This window comes from Candoia aspera, chromosome 6 (genome assembly GCF_035149785.1).
Source record: "Candoia aspera isolate rCanAsp1 chromosome 6, rCanAsp1.hap2, whole genome shotgun sequence".
In the NCBI taxonomy this organism is placed as follows: Eukaryota; Metazoa; Chordata; class Lepidosauria; order Squamata; family Boidae; genus Candoia; species Candoia aspera.
This window is the reverse complement of record NC_086158.1, coordinates 63,930,882-63,954,676: the sequence shown is the minus strand read 5'-3', so window position 1 is coordinate 63,954,676 and position 23,795 is coordinate 63,930,882. Positions and strand designations below refer to the sequence as shown.

The window sequence follows — 23,795 nt, the reverse complement described above, 5'->3', positions numbered from 1 at the left end:
TTTGAAGACTCTGTAATTGTAACGGGATTCTCTGAGACAAGGACAGGAATGGCAGTTTGCAAAATATTGCAGATCAGGAACATCTGTGCCTGCCTTCTCTTTCAAACAGGGAACCATATCTCCTCTGCATCAAGAGACAATTAGAAAGAGGACCAGCGGAATCAAAGAGGACACGCCTTAACTTTTTTAACTGATAAATGAGGTGCTCAAGTCCATATATCCAATTTCGCAGATTTTGTAACCTAACCTAACCCCTTTTCTTTTCAATAAAGTTGATTAACGAGACTCTGAGAATCTAACTTTCTTGACTGCAAACAACTGTTAGGGGTTTGACGGAACCCCTGACACCAGAATCAATTAAATGGGCAGTTCTACTGCAGAACCAGTCTGGCTCTGAGGAATGAGAAGAAGGACCAAATGTCAGTTGACAGTTGCTTAGCATTGTATGTTTGGGCTTCACCTAATTTCTGAATGTCCATGCCTCTGAGCCCCTTGAGGCCAGGACGGCCTCATATTTTTGAATACTTTGGTCCCTATTCCTTTCTGTGACACTGTCCCCATCGTCTCTTCCATAGCTATTTTGTTGAGGTGGGTTCTTGCCCACTTGTTTCTCTGAACATCAATATTGGAAGATTAAAATAGCTAAAATTTCTAGCTGAAACCTACTGTGATGTGTCCAAATGTAAATATAATTATGCCACCTGATGTTACAAACATATTTTGAGGAATAAAGATGCTTGCATCTACGGCATCTTAAATTACACTGTACCTTATTGTGTAGCTTGACTCTCTCCATCATCTAGCTCAATGCTTTTCAATTAATTTAAATTGTTAAGATACAGCAATAGACAAAGTATTTAGAAGTATTTGGTTGCTCACCTACTGTATATGATAGTCACAAAGGGCAGGAGAAACTGGCTGCACTCAGATTTCTTCCTGCACCTCAGGTTTAACTTTTGAGTCAACAATATATGAAAATGACATTTAGATGCAAACTTTACTCGTCTTAATTACTTATCCAACTCTGATTTTTTAAATGCTATACAGAAGTACTAAGCATTGCTAGTTACCTTCAGCGGTGTTACCAGCAAATGGGCATGGGTAACACTGGGAAATCACTTCCTTCCCCACTTCCTAGAAAACATTTATTTGTCAAGACAGCCCTGTGTGACTACTTGCAAAATGTGCCACGCAAACAGCAGTAGTTATCTAGCAAAATGTCTTTGTTTGTGTAGGTGTCCATCCCTCTCAAGTCCCTCTCAGGACTTGTCATTTCAGCTAAAACCGCTAATCTAAATGCAGTGTGTATATCACCGGAACACATTTCACTTTAAATAGCAAAATAATATTGCTTGTGCCAGAGATTGAATATATTTTTCAGGAGCCCCACATACAAGTCAAATGGGAGGTCAGATTTATTGGGGGTACAGCTCTTTCATGATTTATTCAAGCTTTGGAGAAGAACTTTGATTAGTTACAAGCTGTGGCAAAATCTTGAGGGAGTGTTTGAGAGAGTCTGGAGCTGTGCAGAGGTAACTATAACTCCTTGAGCAATTTCAGACTATTCTTCTGTTGTGGGTCAAAACCCTTTTCTTTTCCCTCCTTTGTCTGGAGAGACGTTTGTCTTGAAACTGTGTGGCTGTGGACATGGGGTGCTTGTTTGAAGATCCCCCTTCGTAGTCAAGAAGAGAATCAACATGCCAAATATTGGTGTAGTATTTTGTACCCTTCCCCTCCCCTCTGTTCTCATCCTCCTCTTCTTTCCTGTATAGTTTTTAATAAGATTGTGGGGGCAAAGTTTTCAAGGCAAGGGAATGTTTCCTGTTTTCTTTTCTCTGTTTGCTTAATAAAGAAGTGTGCCTCTGACTTTTCGAGCCGCAGCGACTCTTGTTGCTAACGAGTAATTCATGCGAATGCTTGGCTTGCTCCTTGATTCACTTTTTATATACTGTCAGAGAAGATGTTTAAAACCATCTCTGTTTTTTTTAAGGACAAGGAGAAGCTGTGTGACACAGGCAAGGGAGATTAATAAGAATTAGGCAAATGGCTTCTCTTCTTTTGTTTCGGTGAGATAGTAGCCGTCTTGCAGCCACACAAAGGCTGCCATTTACCAGAGAGGACTCCCTCATTCTCTTGGCAGGGGTGCCATTGGATTCGGATACAAGTGGGTGGCAAGTGGGGAGGAACGGCAAAAGAGGACAAGCAGGCTTTGTGTACTTTTTTTGAAAAAACAACCAAAGCATTTTCTATATTGAACAGCCATGCAACCAGCTGTGCAGCTTGTGAGTTGGGGTGGACCAGTGCATGTAGAAAGAGCTCCCTCGCCACCCTCTTCCCCTGCTTTCCCACCCTTTCCCTTAAAAGCTGTCCACTGAAACATTGGCTCAACTCCACACAGAGCTGAAAGCATCAGAAAATATTTATTGAACAATGCTTCTGACAACTGCCATGATATTGGAAAGCTTTGGAAGAAGAACAGACCACCTTCATTTTTAAAGCAATTCTATCTCACCATGTTGGTATTCTGGTCAGAAAACTGGATTCAATTTCTTTTCTATTGTACATGCCTTTCTTTATTGATGACTGGTTCCCACTGAATACGGTCACACATTTCTACCCCTCTGGCTCTTTCTGTGTGCCTTGCTTTCATTCTGTAAAAAAGCTACACATATGCAGACAATGAACTTTCTCTTTGGTTTTACGTCACACAATGCTGTTGCTTCTTTACTATTTCCAAGCCAAAACCTAATTTTGGACTATTGTTAGAGGAGCAGTATTTTAGTCTTTGCGATATAGTCAGAGGTGATGCAAAGAAAAGAGAGGTTTTTCCACCGATAAGTTACTACCTGGTCTTAAGATTATAGAACCCAAACCACATTTCATGTGAGTGTGTTTAAGCTTGCAGCCAAAATCATTCATGGGGTGGGGTGGGGGCGGTGTTGTTAAGTGCTCCTAAGAAAAGAATCCTGCTACACTTCATCTTTGGACCCATTTGTTCATTTTTTTAAACGATCCAATGTGCTGAGTTTCTTTTTTGATATGGTATGTGTTGATGTAAAAGCTCTTGAGGGGGCAGATGAAACATTTCAAATAATGCATTTTGACTAGAAGACATATATTTTTCATATGACTTTAGACAGCAAATCTGTCAGTGGTTTTTCTTGAATTAGTGCAGCCTATTTTTTAGTGCTTCAGGTCTAAAGTTTTGTTTCTGACAAGCTGAAATAATTAGCATCATCCAATTGTTAATTAAATTTAAACATTTAAATAATTTAGTTTAAATATTTTAAATTTATTTAAATGTAATAATTTAAATTTGTAAATTAAAAAATGCAGACAGAGAAAGAGAGAGAGATTATTCTTAAATGTTTTAACAAGCTTCCCTGCCTCGTAAAGCCAGTTGTTTAATCAGAACATAAAAGCATTTCAGAAACTAGGCATTGATCCCCCAAATGCATTGTCAGTTATATTTCCTGCTTCAGTTAGGAACTATGCTCTGATTACAAATTGTAGAGGAATATGGGAACAGAGTAACTTGCAGTGGCCATCTCCAACCATTGTCTTGGTGGGGAGTCTCTCTTCAGTTTCCCTCCCATTTCCTTCTCCATTTTCGTTGTGATAGTAACACCACAAGGCTGTCATTAAATGATATTCTCAATCTTGTGGACTGCACACTATTGTCCAGTGTACAGCTGGAATGCTTTGTTAAACCAGAATAGGGTTAATCTGGACAAAACATAGCAATTGAGCTCCAGATTGCAAGTCATTTGGTTTTATGTATTTTCCTCTTTTAGTTGTGTTGATCTGCTTAGAGCCAGTTTCTTTCTCTTACCCAAATCTTCTCAGCGGCTGCCATGAGTACTGTAGATGAAATGATGGGAGATGCATTATTTTGTAGTAAACAGAAATATGAAAGCATAGGAGCAAGGTATCCAATTTCAAATATTTTATTTAGCTTTTTCTTTAAACTACAGTTATTGTTGGGGCAGTTCCATTAAATATATAGGCGAGAGTTAAATTTCATTTTTCTGTTAAAGTAGTTCTGAATCATCTTTTTTAATTAAACATTTTTAAACCTCCCAAAAGCCAAAGCTCTCTGGGTGATTTATAATATAATACAGTTAAAAGATGTACAGTAAAATCAAATAATATAAAAAATAAAGGCACCATGCAAAGTAGGCAGCTAGGCAGCAACAAGGCATATGTCAAAATCTAAAACAATATGAAAATATGATTAAAATATGATTAAAGCTAATACCTTTCTTACAACCAGAACGTAACACTCCATGTACTTGCCTGCTCCCTATTGCCTATAGCTTTTATTCTGCAATCTCTGCTATTATCCAGACCCTCAGTAACTTGCTGCCCTTGCTACCTTTGAGACAAGGCGGAGTTACTGTTTGTACCTCACGGTTTTCTGACAGCTTCAGAATTGTCATTGGCAGGGTGGCACTGCCCCTGAAAGACTCATGGGTATTGCTTCATGAGCAGGTAGTAGTTGTGACTGGATGGGTGGGTGGGTTTGCCCAAATTCAGTTTTGGTGTGCTGGTTATATTTGTTTGTTTGTTTGTTTAAATTTGTATCACCGCCCATCTCCCCCAACGGGGGATTCTGGTGGTTTACAATAAAATTATAGACCTGCCTGGAGCAGGAAGACCCTACTATAGCAACATAGCCCATTATCACTCATATTGTGGACTTCTGCAATGTACTCTGCGTGGAGTAGCATTTGAAGACCACTTGAAAACTTCAGTTGATCCAATGTAGCAGCTCTGGTCTTGGTTGTCTCTTGCCACCAAGAACCTGTGTATGAACCCATTACAGCCATGTTTCAGGTCTTGCAATAGCTCCCTGTTAGCTTTGGTGTAATTCAAAGTTCAAGTTATTGCTTATAAACCCCTACATGGCTTGGCACCAATCTGTTTGCAGGTCTGGCTTCCCCAGCTAGAATCAACCTGCCTGAACAAGCAGAAGGACCTGCTTGTGGTTCCCGACTTCCAGTGTGCAGGATGAGATAAACAGGCCCTACTTTTCATTTGTAACACCCATATTATGGAATATTTTCTCTCTGTAAATCAGGTTTGCCCCTACATTGTTGGCCTTCTGGAAGTTCTTAAAAATAAAACTTTCAGAAGGTTTATGATGAGTGATATGATGCCCTTGGTTGATTATTTATGAGTAGATTATTATGATTATTGTGGTTTTATTGGTTATATATGTACCAAGGATGTTTTTGTAGGGATTAAGCCTCATGTGGCGCAGAGTGGTAGGCAGCAGTATTGCAACCGAAACTCTCCCCATGACCCGAGTTTGATCCCGGTGGAAGCTGGATTGTTGGGTAGCCGGCTCAGGTCACCTCAGCCTTCCATCCTTCCAAGGTTGGTAAAATGAGTACCCAGCTTGCTGGGCAAGGTGACAACTGGGGAAGGCAATGGCAAACCACCCCGCTATAGTCTGCCAAGAAAATGTTGCGAAAGCAGCGTCCCCCCAAAGGGTCAGGCATGACTCGGTGCTTGCAGAGGGGACCTTTCACCTTTCATGCTCTTACTTATTGCAAATTGCCAAAAGGCCTTTTGATTGCAGCAGATATAAATTTGATTAAATAAATAACTCAAGTTGGCCACTAGGACTGGGATGTAGGGTGCCTAGGAGTGCAAAGTTCAGTTAGATCCCAAACTGCAGGCACGTTCTGCATACAAGCTAAGATTTTTATCTGTTCTTTGCATGTGCCAAGTTGATCTGAAAAGTTATCTGGGCTGATAACACTGATTTCAAAACCCCCAAAGAGCTAACTAGAGAAACAGCCTGTTGTCTGAGATTTTACTAAATGCTAAATCTACAGGATCAGTATGCCCTATATTAAATAATAAAATGGACAAAAGCACAACTGTAATATTTTCCTAATTTTGCATGAAATTGTTTGTTCTTCCCTTTATAATTTTCCTTTTGCCTGGAACTAACTGTAGATTTTTTGTTTTTTTGGAGTGGGGGGTGCCTTTGAGCCAGTGTTGACTCCTGGAAACTGCCTGGACAAGTCCCTGCAGTTTTTTTGGCAAGGTTTTTTGGAAGTAGTTTGCCACTGTCTCCATGCTAGGGCTGAGAGAGAGGGACTGGCCCAAGGTTACCCTGCTGGCTTTGTGCCTAAGGTGGGACTAGAACTCACAGTCTCCCAGTTTCTAGCCTGGTGCCTTAACCACTGCACCAAACTGCTCCTAATGGAGTTTAGACTCCATTTAATATTTTAAACACCTTATAGTATGATGCTGGGAGGCTATCTCAAGTATTCCGCTAATAATTTTAGTGATAACATTGGCATAGGCAATATTTGTGAGCTGCTGGATGCATTTAAATTGCGGGGGAGCATGTTCTGGGTGTCTTCACAAAAGGGGTGCCATGATGGATGTGGCCAGTCACAAAATCCATTTACAGAATGCAGACTGACAAGGTTGCTGAATGCTGTCCTCAACTCTCCACTCCCAGGGTACTATCTACCATCCTATTTTTAACTTTTCTATTTCTTTCTTTCTTCAAACAAGCCCTGGTTTGCATTTTTATGCCCAAAACTGTGAGGCCATGTGAGCCCAAGTTCATTCTTGTAAATAAAGAGGATCCTTTAAAAAAAAAAGAAAGAAAATTTAAAATATTAAAATATTAAATCACGTTGGGCAGTGAGCCTCATGAAAACCATGGAAGGTTCTGGAAACATCATGCTGTTCCAGCTCTAACTACAGTACATCTCTTCCTTTCCTGCTCTCTTCAGGTCCTTTCATGAATCAATCTATGAACACTTACATCTCTGTCTAACGCAGGGTAATGTGTAGCCTTGCAGTTGTTAGTATTCCCATCATCCCTAGCTAATAAGGCCAATGGTGAGGAAAGGTGGAAATTTTAGTCCATCAGTTTCAAGAGGGTCACATTTTGGTCAGTAATATAGACAGCAGAAGAGACAAGTGTATATACTGATAAATGTAGTAATTTGGTTTAACAATAGAGGAGATTAAAATAGATTTTTTTTTCTTGATTTTCTTGATTAAATGTCATAGCTCCAGTCCTTCCCTACAGTATGAACATGGATTTCATTCCACAAATGTTTTCATTGTCTCTCATTTTCTGGTGCTCAGCAATAAACTATATCAAAGCAATAATCTTTAGGGACAGATTTGTAAGAATCTAGAACGTCCTTGCCTTAACAGGGAGGTAGTTTGAAGTAATAAACTTTGTGCAATCCTTAGAAACAATTTTGAAGAACTCAGAGGTATGTCTTGTGATTGAACAGTGGCCTTGAGTCTTTAAAATCCAATCAGATACTGCTAGTTTCTCTGTGGGAAATGCATGCCAGAGAGAACTCACCAAAGTAGCTTTTGCTACTTTTGTGTCCGTGCTCAGACATGAATTTTGAAGATTTGTCTTCATATCAGTCTATGGGATACTTCAGATACTTCAACCTCGTGGTCTCTAGATATTTGGAACTTCCAAAATTTCTGGTTACAATTGCCAGTGGCTAGAAATGATAGATAGATAGACCTAGAAGGAGCCATTTAGTCAAGATTCCAAATTAAAGCATCCTCAGCAGATCCTTGAAGGGAAAGTCACCACTTTCCTCAGTAGTAGATTTCACTGTTGAATTGCTCATCCCAGTAGGGAGATATAGTCCTAATACAAATGTAAGGCATTAGGCTGAGAAATGTTAATCTCCAAGGTACAATATTCAGCCAAGAGAAATTCAGCTGTGTTCCAATGGGTATTTAAGAAAGCCCTGTGCAAATACCTATCCAGTAGGGTTTGTTTATTGCTGCTGCTGTTGTAGTTTCAATACTTCACTCACTATTTCAACATATTCATTTATTTAAAAAATTAAAGGGCTCCATCTGAAATACATAACTCTGGGAAACTAACAACCAATTTACAAACACATACACAATAAATACAGAAAGAACCCCATAACCAAAGTTAAAATAGTCCGGTACAAAGAAAAAAGATCAGGCAACATATAACTAATTCACAAACGAACATTGGGCTCCCCTATCGTCATGCCATAATCACTAAGTAATTCTGAAACTCCTTACTATTTCCTATATGGCAAGCAGTACAAAAATGTTCGTAGTAAAAGCTTCAGGAAACAGTGCCAATGCATGTTTATGCCCTGACTTTGGATTATCATAGTTATATAAAATCAGGAAAATGGTCCAGTTAGCAACATCATCGCAATCTATATTAATATCTATATTTATTTTGGTCAGTGACCAAATCATACTCATACACACACTAGATGATTAGCATAAAACAACCTCAAATCAGAAATCACAACCCAAAATTATATCAGATACACAGTTAAAAGATATTAGGGAAACTGCCTTGTGGCCACCAAATGACAGCAATAGGTTTTTCTTTTCCAATTGACATTTGCCATATTTATGTATATCTGAACTGGCAACAAAAAAGTAGATTGCCACACAACTTGGTAACAATGGGAGGAACTTAAAATTAGGGTGATGAGAAAGTATTGTATATCTTGATAGCATACACACCTTAGGAGTGTATCTATTGCAACAACAAACTCTCTTGCAATATTGACTTTTCCTATATTTCCCAAATAGAACTACTGTGGGTAAAGTATTGCTGGCTTCTTCTAAAATTGGGAATTTTCACATTGAATAGATAATACGTTGGCTTCAGGGAACAACTGATTCTACCCAATATAACTCAGAACCAGCAAGACAACCAGTTGCTTAAAAGTGGTTCTGGCACTCTCTAATACTAGTGCCAAAGGTTAATTACTTGGTAGAACCATCTTCCAAGTCAAAACATAATCTGTGTTCTAATTTAAGGACACAGTCCTTCCACTTTGCATCCACTAGCATGGGTTATTCCTCTGCATGCAGAGAGGTAGATGTGAGGCTCCAATGCATAATCTAGGAACACGCGCCGTCTTCGTTGAAGCTAACCCAAATGGTCCCAAATTGGAGTCTAACTGGTGAAAGTCCTAATAACCATCCTAAAGCTAGAGCTCTGTACATAATTTTCCAGGGGTAAGCTTTATTGATCTCACTGGGGCTTGCTTCTCTGTGTGCTGTAAACTGTATGACTTAATATTCTAATTAAGTCATTGAATAACAAGCTATAAATATTTGTATTAAGCAGCATCAGTTCACCATTACAAAGCCAAAGCACTTTAGTACAGGTTCAGATGAAATTTTCTTTTTCGGTGAGTCCACTAGTACTGTTTTAACATTTATGCTCATTTGGTTCCAGGTATACGTCCACAAATAATGAATGGCCCTTTGCATCCTCGTCCATTGGTGGCTTTACTAGATGGAAGGGATTGTACAGTGGAGATGCCTATTTTGAAGGACTTGGCTACTGTTGCATTCTGTGACGCTCAATCTACTCAGGAAATACATGAAAAGGTATTTATTATCATTTCAATTTGAAGGCCATCTGACTCCCTGGTGACCCTGGGCAGCTTACAGATAAAAATTAAAAAACAAAACCATTGGGGGGGAGGGGGGTTAACTGTCCAGAGACATAACCCCATAAAGCCAAACAGCCAAAATCAACAACAACTATGACAACAACCAAAAGACTCAACCGCCATCCTAGCCTAGGACCTAGAAAACACCAGATATTAAGCAGTTTGCAGAAAATCAAAAGGATGGGATCTGTACAAATCTTGGAGGGGACGTCATTCCATAGGACAGGAGTCATCACTGAAAAGGCAATGCTTCTTATGTCCCACAAGATGACACTGCTTAATTAACATGCTCACTCTTGCTGATCTCATCAGACAGGCAGAGAAGCATGTAGACAGGCAGTCCCACAAACAAGCAGGCCATTCAGGGCTTTATAGGTGATAACTATGTAAGCCGCCCAGAGTCACTTGTTGAGATGGGAGGCTATAGAAATCACATACATACATACATACATACCAGCACCTTGAATTGCACCTGGAAGCCAATTGGCAATCAGTGCAGCTCACAAAGCAACAGGGACAGCTGCACATACACATACACAACATGCACCTCATGGCTCCTACTGCTGCACTCAGGAGCAGCTGTAGTTTCTGAGTGGTCTTCAGGGGCACTCATGTAGTTACATTACATTACATTACAGTAATCCAATTAAGATCTGACCAAGGCATGAGCAACTGTCTGAAGGCTCTCCCAATCTAGGAACAGGCACAAGTGGCATACAAGATGAATCTTGTAAAGAAAATGTTGTGCTCTGCAAATTAAGATGAGAAGAAGGATATCCCGTATTTAATTCAGGTTTTTCTTGGGAAAATTTCAGGATAATTACATTTGCACCTACATTTCTTTTATGTAGGCTATCATACCATCAAAACCATATGAACCACTAGGTACAGAACCATTGATTTATGTACCTGGGTTGGTTAGTATTTTATGGTTGAGGATGCCACAAGTTGTAGCTCAGTAATATCAAAAACTCTACAGGTTCCCACCTATGAATTAACAAATTTGTCCTCTAATAATTGTATACATAAATTGCAAATAGATAAGCTTAGGAAGTAGGAGAAGATGCATTATAGTCTAGAACTAGCATACACCCTGACTTCATTTTGTTTATTTTGAACCTGATTCAATTCCACATTTTACAATGTGTGCTGTTACAAAGAGATTAAGCCAACGGGTCTCCTCTCAGTGCATATCAAGCATATGGAAAGCTCTTGCTAATCTTTAGGATGAATTGAATTGGCATTATACGGTAAATTGATGACCGTGTGTTCTTGGTTTAATTGCATGATTTCTCCGCCTTCCTCTCTTTATACTGATGTTATTCTCTTGATAATCTGTGACAGATATCTGGGATTTGGATTCCTGCATGCAGCAAAAATGTCTTTGATAGACTCTGTATTGGATTTGATAATTAAGTGTGTTGCTGATGAAGCCACAATAAATAATCTGATTTTAACAATTGATCTGGCTAGACAGCATTTAAAAATAGATAGGGGATCGGAAAGAGATTAATGCAACCAATCTGTCTGATGCAGGTGCAGTGCTCCTGAAATTCAGTGCATTGGAGAACCATGTAGGAACTAAATAACATTTGTTCACAAAGTACAGGTTTGGTTATTTTGATTAATTTTCTTACTTGGTGTAAGTCAGCAGATGAAAGTAAAAAGAAAGTATTAAATTAAATGAAATTTACTTGGGTTTCATCTAGACAATAAGTAAGTGCATTCTAGAGACATTGTCAGCTTGGCTAAAACCTTATCAAGTTGATTGGCAAGAATAATTGAAATAAAACCTTGAATCACCTTGAGTTGTGAGAAGTAGAAATGTTGTAATAAATAAGTTAAGAAGTGCTAATATGAGGCAAGCAAAGGTCCAGAGTAAGAAGCCACATGCTGCTATACGTAAATTTCCGTTAGCCTTTGTCTAGCTAACTGTGAAAAGGAGTTTGGGAGTAGAGGAGCTACTCAGGGTAGGGATGTACTTAAGCTTTTTCCACTCACTTTTCACTTCTTGCAGTCAAGTTTCTGTTTTCCCCACTGAATTCTAAATGTATTTTTGTTTTTTGCTTAAGGAGTAGCCTTGGAGAATATTGGGAGTCTTTGTGAAATGCCTAGTTTTATCTTAAATTAATTGCACATAACTCTGATAGTTAACAGCCAGTTTACTAAATAAATACCAAGTATTCTTCAAGGGCAGTCCCATGTAGAGCACCTTGTAGTAATCCAGCCAGGAAGTGACTAAGGCATGAGTGAGAGTGAGCAGACCTCCTGGTCTAGGAATGGGCACAAGTGACACACAAGATGAAGCCATGCAAAGGCCCCCTGTCCATGGCTATCACTTGCAAAGGCCCCCAGATTGCACATCAACTTTGTCTTGGAGATTGCAAACTCCATCAAGAGATACAGATGGAAAACTACAGCTCCCGGGGGCCAAAACCTGAAAGCCACTCAGTTCTCAGTTCTCCCCTATCCAGAACCTCACAATCTCCAGGCACTGGGAAAGAAACTTGGCAGCATCACTTGTACTTAAAATGCTGAATACATTTTAGTAATGAATCCTTATTTAAGTTTTAGAAAGAAGCAGAACTTACACTTTTTCGAAATAGGGATATTTCCAATTTTCTGTTCTTCAGAAATAGGACTTTTGGTGCATATATAACTGAAGGTTTTGATGCTATTTAAGTTCCCTGTATTGTTAGTTTTTCTAATAACACAGGGTTGTTTAAAATCTGTATTATTTAGAGAGTAAGCTTCAAAACTGAAGTTCTTCTGTCATTGAAAGGGTAAGATTTGTTATGAAGCTAACCCAAAATAAGTGGATTTAATGTCTGGAGAAAATTCTGAAACTAGCAGAATGCCAATAGCTGAGCTACTAGTTATATTATGTACTATGCCACTTCACCTCCCCTTTTTTTAAAAAAACTAAAATCCCAAAGATAAATATTAAGAAGAAAACAGTTCAGTGGGAAGTTACCTCACTGTTTGGGGTGGTCCCAATCAAGACCGGGTCCCTAAAATGGATTTAAAGTAAAAGAGAAGAAACGGGGTCCATGTGTTGCATAATGTAATGTAACATATAATTTGACCCAAGAAGCCCTCAGATCTGTTGCATCGTTATTCCATTTTGCTCTGCTTTTTTGTTTTCTTCCTTTACCACATACTCCTCTGGGCAAGTTTCCTGGCCTCGTAAACTCCGATCATCTTTTTTTTTTCTCTCCTGTGCTGAGAAGAATTCTTAATCTCTGAGAATTCGGATCTTGAAAGTACAAGATAAATTTGTCTTTATCAGTGCTTATCTTGGGCTGAAGAGCTGTTTACTGGGAGTGCTATATGGAAACTGATTATTTGGGGTGATCAGAAGACTTAAATCCAAGTCTTCTAGAGAGGAATATAAAAGGGGTAGGGATTGGGAAATGGCCAGATAAAAATTGACTGAACATAGATGGCAAACAAAGCCTTTTAAGGATTACCATCATTCATAGCTCATCCTATCCTCAGGATAGAGTCTTAAAGAATTATAGCTTGCTACAACACTTGTTTAAAATAGTGTTCAGTAAACAGCCTGATCAACTCAAATGTAAAGCTGTGTCAAAGAATCTCATCTTTGGTTATTGCTTGTTCAAAATACTCTCTACTTCCAGGCTGTGTTGACACACCGTATGGGATCACAAGAGTGATCTTAACTTTAGGTTTAAAGACTGTTTGGCTGACAAGATCTATCTGTGTGTTAGAGTATAAAGCTTCTTGAGGCACACAGAGCCTATGGATCTGTTTCCACTGATATGAAGCCAATTGTTTTACTTTTTCTCCTTGTACTTTTCTTGTCATCCAGTTTTGAGAATTAGATTGTAATAACTTATAGTCTTGCATGTAAAGAATTTAAAAAAAAGATTCACATCTCATGCTAATACTTAGATTTTGCTCTGTCAAAATGAATGGCATTTAGGCATAGATTTTCTTTGGAAAATAGAAAAATGAATACAAAAGTAAAAGCCCTCTATACATTAATAAGTAGCACCACTAAGAGTATGAAAATTAAGATATGGAAAGCAAATATCCCAGTATAGTGCCAATATCCTATCCACAAGATAGTGAGAAAGCAAAACTTTAGCTAAGGGATGAGTGTTGGACAGCTTAAAACTTCCCAGCTTAGTATTGAGCACCCCAACCACTAGATAGGAAACTTGGGTACGGTTCAGCTTAACTCCTGGGCACTTCATGGACATTTCCATGTAAGTTGTTTGGCAACAAATATGGCAGTGGTTACTATTGCCTTATTTTGTATCGAGTTTTTTTATTCCCTAGCCTAACCTACAGGTTCTGGAATTTTCTGGTGGTTTCCCAATTCTGACTCTGTTTAGTTTTCTGAGGTCAGCCAAGGTTGGCTAGGTTTATCAGTATAATACAATCACATAAACGTTCAGTTTATATGAATTCCTAGTACCCACTTCATAATAAAACTGAAATGTATAAAATAGCACAAACTTCTGGGATATTTAGGAGAATTAAGTAGCAAATGTTTAATTGGCAAATACCTGGTACAAACAACTGAAATTGGATACTAGGAGAATTGATTATTCAAAGGGGCACTTAATGTGTTAAAAAAGCAATTCTACTAACAGGACACGAAACCCAAGAAAGTCTGCCTACAGTAGGTGAATGAATATCACAGATTAAAAGGAGGTAGCAGAACAAGGAAGTTACAGATTTTCTATAAGCAAATCTATCTAAAGTTGTAGCACTTAACAGCATTCTAAGGTGCAATAGAAAGGTGTTTTATCCAACCGTTCTCTGCATTCGTTATTTTGTAAAAAGAACATGAACCCTCTGGTGGGTGCTCTACTCAAAGCTGTCCCTCAGGTTAAGAAATACAATACTCGGTAGCCAACACTACATCAAGAAGTGACCATTGCTAGGAATTCTGTCTCTGAACCCTTAGCTCTCTTCTTTCCATGAAGACAAACTGGTGATTCATATCATTTCTAAGGTGAATTCAGTTCTCTCCTGGGCCAAAGAAATCAAGTTCAGTGGCATATTTATGGTCATCAAGCCCTGATCAGGGAACAGGACAGATCTGAAAATCACTACTTCCAGGTGGATAAGGATTGCAGTGTTTTAATTATGGGACCCTAGCCAACAAGCCTGCTCTAAGTCTAAGGCAACTAAGCAGCGATGTATATTGCGGATCAGCAGTCTTCTGGAGTCATTCAACTCTAAATCAGATCAAAGTCTTATAAATTTGACTTTCATTCATCAGCAGATCTATTGGGCAAAAGGAATCTGTTGCAGAGTGGTTACGGTATGGTTCAGTATGGGAACTTCTAAAACAGATGGTATTTCTGTTTCATATGCCAAAGTGAATTAACATCTCCTTCATGAATTAGAGAGAAAAGGAGATCTCTTGCTCATACTAGATCTTATGCCATTGCTTTATATTTATGGTTGGTAAATAGGGGCCTGTGTATATGGTTCTAAGGTTGTTACCTCATTTAATCATTCCCTCCTACTGGACACCACTGAGTAGCAAGATTAGAGGGTTAACAGACATCTCCCTTTTTCCAATCTGCTCTTTAGTATTCGGAGAAGGGCCTTTTTTTAATGGAACAAGTGAGGTTGACTGATTTCATAAATCAAGGAGTACAGGGGTACATAAGTAAGCAGTCTCCTTTTTAATATCTTACACTGACTTGGTCATCTCTATTGAATAAAGCATAAACAAAGGTGTTTTTCCCATGCTGTAGATTACAGAGTGTGTTAAAGGTTGTGAAAACTGTCAAAGTCACTGGGAGTTGGGCAGTATAAATTAAATATATTATGGTTGGTCACACAATGAGCCAGGTGTTTAGACTGGATTTGGCATTTTTGTCCACCTATCAAGTCCTTCCCAAGAACCTGGGATAGGCAGATGTTGTTTAATAATATTAAAGGTATTGTCACAGGATGTAAGCTGTTCCAAGTGAAGCTGTCTTTTGCAGTTGACTGGTGGTGGTTTTGTCAGTGCCGATGGTGCTGTTATTGTTATGACTATTATTATTATTATTTACAATTTCTCCACATTAAACATGTTGAGCAGGTCACCACTATTTACCTAAAGGTTATGCTGTACTGAAGCAAGTGTGTTATACAAAGTCATAAGGCTGCACAATTCTGCAGAATTCTAATTAATTAGTGAGAAAATATTCAGTGAGAATTTGTTTGTTCAGGTTTTCTCTCTTTCCCATACTTCCTACGTTCAAATTTACAGAGAATTAATGCAATTTGTGGGCTAAAGAAAGGGGCAGGCAGCACATTTGGGACAGTCCATATTTGTCTAGCAACGTTGTCCCTGAAAAACAAATGTTTTGTTAAATTATCTTCTTTTAACTTTACATTATAAAACTTGATAGTTCTTCAAGGGATATGTAACTGTTGTTTTTCTGGCATTTGGGAGGAAACAATAAAAAAAATTAGAAAAGTTCTACAGAGAAGAGAAAGAATTGGAGACTCCTCGTATTCTCCTTTTGTTATGTGATTCTCGAGCAATCACTCACCTGCCATTTAAATTAGCATTGTGAGAAAATAATGCATTAGTATATCAAGGGACACACACTCGTCTGGAATTTTGCAAACATGGTGTACTTGCTCTTGTAAAATGGCTGCTGTGGAGGATGGTCTGTTGACAAAATGATTTGCCATTGGGGATATAATTAGTTACAAAGCACTGGTCAGCAGAATGCTGCCTGCTACCACTTCTAACCCCACACCCGCAGGATACTCCCTACTAACTCTGCTTTCCTGTACTTTGCCGGTAAGTACTCTTCCAAACAAACCACGGGGCTGCAACCATTCATCTATGTGAGCACCAAAGTTATTCTTGAAAATAAAGATAATGCTACAGGCTAGTGCTTTGCTTTACAACATGACCTGTCCCCAGTTTATAAGTTAACTTTTTTTTTTTTTTTTTTACAAAAGTATGTATAAGGTAGGGCAGGAAGCCTTACTAACTTCATGAGAGGCGTTTGGAGCTATTTTGATGTCCGTAGATGCCACATTGGGACTTCCATCATGAGGAAGTTGATAAATTTGGGCCTTTTGGCTGTAAAATAAATATAAATGTTAACCAGTTGCCTACGTAAAATTATTTGAGCATTATATAAATACATACGTTAACATAGGATTACTTGGGGATATGTCATGGACTCAATTTAGGATCTAATGCTAGAACTGGATGGCTGTCCCTGGTGCATAGACGGGGAGTTAAGGAATTGAGAGAGAGAGAGAGATTTTTTTTTTTTTTATGTGCAGATTCTCATTGTTTATGATTACTGTTTTGGTCAGATGACTTTTTTCCAGGTCATATGAATCATAGTCTGAAATTAAGATAAGCAATTCAGGGTGAAGAATCTGATATGAAAAATATTTGCTGAAAAAAAATAGGATTTCTGCTGTTATTCTGGAGTTTCTGAGCACTTTTATCAGATTGAACCATGTGCCTTGATAGATATTTGAGTATGACTCAACACTGGATTTCAGCAGCTATTTCCAGAATATATCTATCTGCTCCACTAATGTTTATAATTTCCTACTCTCTGTGTGTGTCTGTTAGGTTTTAAATGAAGCTGTCGGAGCAATGATGTACCATACTATCACTCTCACCCGGGAGGACCTAGAGAAGTTCAAGGCCTTACGAGTCATTGTTCGGATAGGCAGCGGTTATGACAACATTGACATCAAAGCTGCAGGGGAGCTTGGTACGTTTAGATGCCACTCCTGTAGATCTCTTTTTAAAATGTTACTTGTTCTTAAAAGTAAAATAAATTACATAATTGTCTCAGGATCATATTTATAGACTTGTTTTTCGTGGGAGTGGCTTAGATACAATTATGACATATGATAAAGTATCTTTATGTTATTCATAGTCAACATGGGATTTCTAGTACAGGTAAGGTATGTGTTGTAAGTTAAACGAACCTATCTGTGGAGTCCTGATGTGGAAATGACACTCTCCTGGTATGGAGATTGCTCCATAGTTTTCTGTCAGAGTTCTATACTTTCAGAAACGGTGGTGGAAAGTGATGTTGCCTGTTGCTGTTGAATCATCTTCAAGTAGTTAGGAAGATGGAAACGGATAATGCTATTCTGTGCTATCTCCATATTCACAACAATTCTGTAGGCATAGGATTCTAGTACTTCAAGAAAGGTTTATGAAATGCTAGGAGAAGAAATGAAGATTTTGCTTGGACAATGTTAAACCAGCTTTTCCCAACATGGTATTGTCCAGGCAAGCTGGTATTGCAGCTCCCAGAATTCCCAGGCAGACACTTTGGCACATCTAATAGACATCAGATAGAGGAACTCTAGGTCACAATTAAGCATAGAAAACAAGCCTAGGTTAGCTGTCGGGCATGTGTGTTTGACCCTCTTCCTCCAAAGCAGTATGTGAAGGATATGGTAGGCACTTTTGTGTCTATTTTTGATAAGCAGTGCCTTAGCATAGTTTTGAATACAAGAAACTGTATTTACTTTCAACTGTGATTAGGGGAAACAAGCTAACTTCAAACTATGGTGTATAAGTTGGTTTATTGAGATTAAACCCAGAGAACAATCTGAACCAAAAACTTTGCATCTCTTCATGTCCATTCCAGAGCACACAGACAAGTATGTAAATTCATGGCTTTTTGCAACTCATCCCTAAATTACTAAAATATTTAATAATACATACAAACTGTTTTGACTTCATGCATAGGATACAGCTCTATGTCTCTGGATCCAGCTGCTATTTCTATTAATTCTGCTTAAATGGACCCTGTGTTTCTTCCGCAACATACTACCATACTAGTTACTTTCTATTAGTTTTATAAATTGTATAAGTTCTATTGCATATTCCATTAAAAAAATTATAAATGGCCCATATTCCTAAAGTTGGTAACTTCCAGATATGTGCAAATAACGGAAGCACCAAGTTTGGGAAGACTGGTATTCTTTTCATGACAGATATTACTTATTATTAAAAGGGGTCAAATTAAACAGAGTTAAGAATTTGTTTCTGGAGATTTTGTTTGTATGATATGGATACTGCACTCTCACTTATTCCTACTGACCTAAAATTTTATACCCAGTAAATATATTTTTCAGGAGAGACAAAATGGTTGGAATGTTGTGGATTGTTCTAGGATAAAATCCTTATATGAGCTGATATAGTCACCCAGTTAGGACCTTATCTGCCTTCTAAACATAAGTAGCTAAAGTTGGATTTTTTATCTAGTTATCTTGTGATAGGTTTGCATTATCTCAGTTCTGTCTTCCATTTGGATTAATTGAAATGTAGCTGATCATTTGCCATATCAGTTTTAAATAACAAGAGTTAATCTTTAGCCCCAGGAAAATTAAGGCAAGGGTCAACCTATTTCATTCCTAGGCTAGCTTTCTTTTATTACAGTTCTGCTCTTTAGACATTAGTTGAATTATACTCTATCCCTGATATCCACAGGGGACAAATGGCCAGAATGTTTGTACTCTTAGCAAAAATCTCAGTGTCAATTTTGTTTGAAAGTGCCTTTCCACATAAAGCTCAAGATAGTGTAGACGAAAACTAATTAAATGTAGTAATTATACAGTATAAAGATCAACTCCAGTATAATTAATGCAAAATCTCTTTCAGTTAAAAAACTTAATTCTAGTTATATACCTTAACTACATGCATATTCTGGAAACTATTACGTTCATATTCTATTATGTATTCCCAGCAGGAACAAAACTTGATACTGCTATTATTGTTAAATTTAGATTCTTATTAGTTGCATTGCAGGCCAGAGATCTTGGGTCTCACAATAAATAATGCACTAACTCTGCCATGTGTGTAGAAGCCTAGAGTTGGAAACATGATAACTGTAACAAGCCACAATGACATAGAAATAATGACACATGTCTCATGACATTATTTATTGTGGCAATGATGCAATTGCATCAGCCAAATCATGATTTCTGATGAAAGGACATAAAACCTCATCATTTGTATGATAACATCATGACACACAAGTTGTCATTCCCCAACCTGATGATGGATTTCTGTGGTTGGAAGATGGCATTGAGTCCAATCCCCTGAGCAGTTCAGGAATTCAAATTGAAGTATCCTTGACGAATACTGTATACACAAACAGAAACACACATATTGTTTTCCAAAAATAGTAGTAACTTTAATTGATAATATTGGGGTAACATTTCTCTCTTCACTTTGATGGCATTTCTACTCTAACTTTAATTCTTCTGGGACAGAGTGATTTCTGAAGAGCTTATTTAAGGGCTACCTGTCATAATGCAGTTTCCAGGGAGTCTTTTGAAGTGCTACCCAACAGGTAATCTGTTAGCAGATGCCAACCTTCTCTACCATGGACTACAACTTCCATGATTTTCCAACATGGCTGTGCTGGCTTGGAGATACCTGTCTTTTTACATGGATTGGCATGTATTTGTTTGTCTCCATATTATAATAAACTGCCAATTTCTACAGAGTTGTGTAGAAATGGAGGCCTATTTATCTTAGGTATTATTGAACCCAGAGGCTGCATACCACATGCAGTAGTCTTCATCAACAGAATGCCCCAAGTAAATTCCATGTGGAAGTGATCTGGGAATAATCTTGAAGCACTACTAGTACAGTGAAGCCTTAATTTTTCATTAGATTACCACAATACAACCATAGAAAAATATCTTCTAGGGCTAGTCCCTATGAAAAGGCTTATGATCAACTCAATATTTGGAAAGTATTTTAAATAACTAATTTATTAAGGGTGAGGCACGTATTTCTTTGCAGCAAAGTCTCTTATTGCCTGACAAATACAAACAACTAATGATGTTATCCTTAACTAGATTTAAGAATTGTAACATATTGGCCATTTCTGTTTGCTGCTAAAATAGTTCTGAGCTATTTGCAAGCAGGACTGTTAATTGTTTTACCACTAATGAGTTCCATAACATTAGCATATAAAATAAAATTGATCTTTATAGGTTGCCAACTGTGTATGTCTGTCGATACAGCGTCATTAAAAAGATTAATTGATTTGAAGTATTCCATTGTAAATCTTAATAAAACTAAAGAAACATTTATTCTTTGTAGCTGTCATTCTAAACAAGAGTCTTTGCAGTGTCATTTACATAAACATGTTCAAACGTGCCTGTAACTCCCCACTGGTTTGTTTTGGCATCAGTTGGCTGTCAGAATATGTTTAGGGAATTTTCAAAGAAGTAATTTATCATCATTTGAAGATTTCCTCTGAAGATTCTTTTCTTTTATTATCTCAGAAGACCAACACTTAAATAATCTGCTGGAATTTTAAATGCCTGAAAATACACAAACATTTTTTTCTAACTGCCATACCCCCTAAAGACATCCATAACTCTTTGCCCTATAGCATGACCACATTAAAAAACAGAAAAACCACTGCTGACATCAGATACTCTTGGATCTTGTAGGCCTGCCTTCTCCAATCTGGTGCCCTCTAGATATATTGGACTGTAATTTCTCTAGCTAGTACCCATTTGTAGTTCACTACATCAAGAAGACACAAGGCTGTAGGGAACTATTGTAGATATTCAAGGCTTGAGTTGAAACTTGTTTCTCCTCTTGGTGCATTGTACGTGACTTTCAGCATCCATTAACAGTAAGACATTGATTGGATTGCTTCACCTTATTTTTCTCCAACTCTCCCTGTATGTAGTATGAACATGGCTTAAGCTTATATGGGGGAAAAATTATATTGTCTGGGAAAGAGCAAAGTGCCTTAGATCGCTGAACTTTACCATATAGAAGTAGACATCTAATGTGTTTGTAGGTTAGAGTCTGAGAAGAGGACTAATGGCGCCTTGATTGAAATCTCTGCATCACCAGGAAACTCACCTCATAGGTGTCCACCAAAGTTTTTTTCTCAATATAATCTGTCTATAGCCTTGTGTGAGTGAGTGGATGGTGCATGTAGGATATTTATGCTATTATCTTTGGAGGAAAGCGAGGTAAAAATGTATTGAAGCAAGGCATTTTATTAATTCCTCTATACCCATTATCTAAGAATGTTTTAAGAGACAGAAAACTGTGAATAAGGTTAAGACCAGTTTTGCTTTCAAAGCATGCACAGATGGTGCTGCTACCATCCTGGAGTGACTGGAGAATGGGAAGAAGCTAATTTTGCTGAACTCTTCTCCTTACTCTGGCAACCTGCTGTCAAAAGAATCAGTCCTGTGCTGAGTGAACATTGCTGCATTTTATCAAAGCTGCTTATTACTTAACCCTATTACGTTACGTCATTTAGCTTAGGCATTACCTTGTGAAAGCAGGGCATCCCATGAAGACAAATCATTTTCCTGCAGATATATAAGGCAAGGAGGAAAATTAGTCTTGGGGGGATGTTAGGATAAAATAAAAAGCATGAATTATTGAGCACAGCATTAAGGTCTAAGAGATTTCACACACATATATACTTTTAAATATAGCTGGTTTCCAAATTAGAAGCCAACTGTATCAGTGGGGAATGCTTGAAATCAAGTATCCCTGTACCACATTTCTAAATGGGAACTGGAGACTTTCATAGCATTCCCAGATCTCAAACAAGGGATTTGTTGAAACTGATTAGGATTGGAGGAAGGGCAGTGAGGAAAAAATTATACATCAGACCTTTGCGTCAGTCTTACTACTGCTATTCAAACGGATAAGCTGACAGGTTAGGCAGTGGGGGCAAGGTCTGGAGCTCCTGCTGACCGGCTGCAGCACTCTCTTAGGCCCATCTATAGATAACAACATAGACAAGCAGTTTTTTCTCAGCTCTGCTAGTTTTAAGGCTTCAGATGAGGAGTTGCAGTTGATTTGTAAGATGTGTTGTCCTCAATACGAAGAAATGTGCAAGTGAGAATTCCCCACCTCATAGAAGTTTCAGAAAAATGAATTGTGTTCTTCCGGTTTCTGCAATTAACAGCATTAAAATTTGATTCCACACATTCACATTGAAGATAACATATGAATGCTAACCAATAGAAGAAGTAGCTGAGGAGTGCAGCATTTTATTTTTTCCCTTTGGATTTTATTCATAAACCATGTAATTTATTTTACTCACTATTAAATTTATATCCCACCTTTATTTTGTACAGACAGCATACATAATGCTCCCACCTCCTATTTTCCCCAAAACAACAACCCTGTGAAGTGGGATGGGCTGAGAGAGAGAGTAACTAGCCCAAGGTCACCCAGCCAGCTTAAGGGAGGACTAGAACTCACAGTCTCCAGGTCTCTAATCCAGCACCTTAACTACTACACCAGTGTGTAATCTCATGGCCAGTAATTTTGTTCAGATGTCAGAAGGGCCATCAACTTCAGAGCTGTGGAAATGTTTAGACAAGGCACATGTAAATTATATTTCAGAACCTACATGTCATATTCACCTTGACGTGAAGCCATAATTTAGGGCTAGAACACACATAATAGATCACTAAGTCAAGATGAAAATGGTTGACAAGAAAATCACTGCCAATAATAGTCTGATTTGCAACGTGCTATGTTTTTTACCTAAGACAAAATGGAAAACAGCAATGGAACTGCCTTGAAATAGACTCCTTTTCATGTGCAGGGAACTTACTAGTTTTGTACTACTGGTGCTGCTCAAATCCCTCATTAGACCCCAGGATGTTTTAATGCACCTATAGCAACACATGTCTGGAGTCAAGACTTTTGAACGTGTGTATTATTAACAGTCACAAGAGATGCTGTGTTTAATCCAGTTTAGTACTATTGCAAGGTATTTTCTTCTCCAGGAAACAGAAAGTAGTTTATTTAGAAGCAAACTGTGTGATTTTGTGAGAGTTTGCTTCTGCACTAAAAATTGGGTTTCTGCCCCATACTCCAGGGATTGCTGTTTGCAACATCCCCTCTGCAGCAGTCGAAGAAACGGCTGATTCCACCCTGTGCCATGTCCTGAATCTCTATAGACGGAACACTTGGCTCTACCAAGCTCTGAGAGAAGGAACCCGAGTGCAAAGTGTAGAACAGATACGGGAAGTCGCTTCCGGAGCAGCCCGTATTAGAGGCGAAACACTTGGTCTGATTGGATTTGGTATGTTGGAGTTTTCTGGGGGGAAACAAACAAAAAACAGTTGGCTTGTACAAAATGTATATCATAGGGGCCAAATCCTCCAAAGAGATTTCTACATGGATTCTGCCACCAACCATACTGCTGCACCGTTATTTGAGGAAGATGATGTCTTAAGCAGAAGCCAAACCATGAGTGCAAAGGGAAGACTTACTGTAACCTGGAGCAGGGGGTCTGCTCCCAACAGTCAGCTCCTTCCCTAGATGCCAGG

At 38.3% G+C, this 23,795-nt stretch overlaps 1 protein-coding gene across 4 annotated transcripts in view; it reads left to right on the top strand.

Annotated features, from left to right (window-relative positions):
* Positions 1-23,795, top strand: part of CTBP2 (C-terminal binding protein 2) — a 228,680-nt gene that overhangs the window by 181,678 nt on the left and 23,207 nt on the right. For 3 of the 4 annotated variants that reach the window (XM_063307327.1, XM_063307328.1, XM_063307326.1), the window contains 3 exons: positions 9,254-9,408; positions 17,059-17,203; positions 23,342-23,548. In XM_063307327.1, the coding sequence (XP_063163397.1) occupies positions 9,254-9,408; positions 17,059-17,203; positions 23,342-23,548 (507 nt within the window). Of the gene's footprint in view, positions 1-6,381; positions 6,483-9,253; positions 9,409-17,058; positions 17,204-23,341; positions 23,549-23,795 lie in introns of those variants that run through there. The other variant, XM_063307329.1, reaches the window with a different exon arrangement.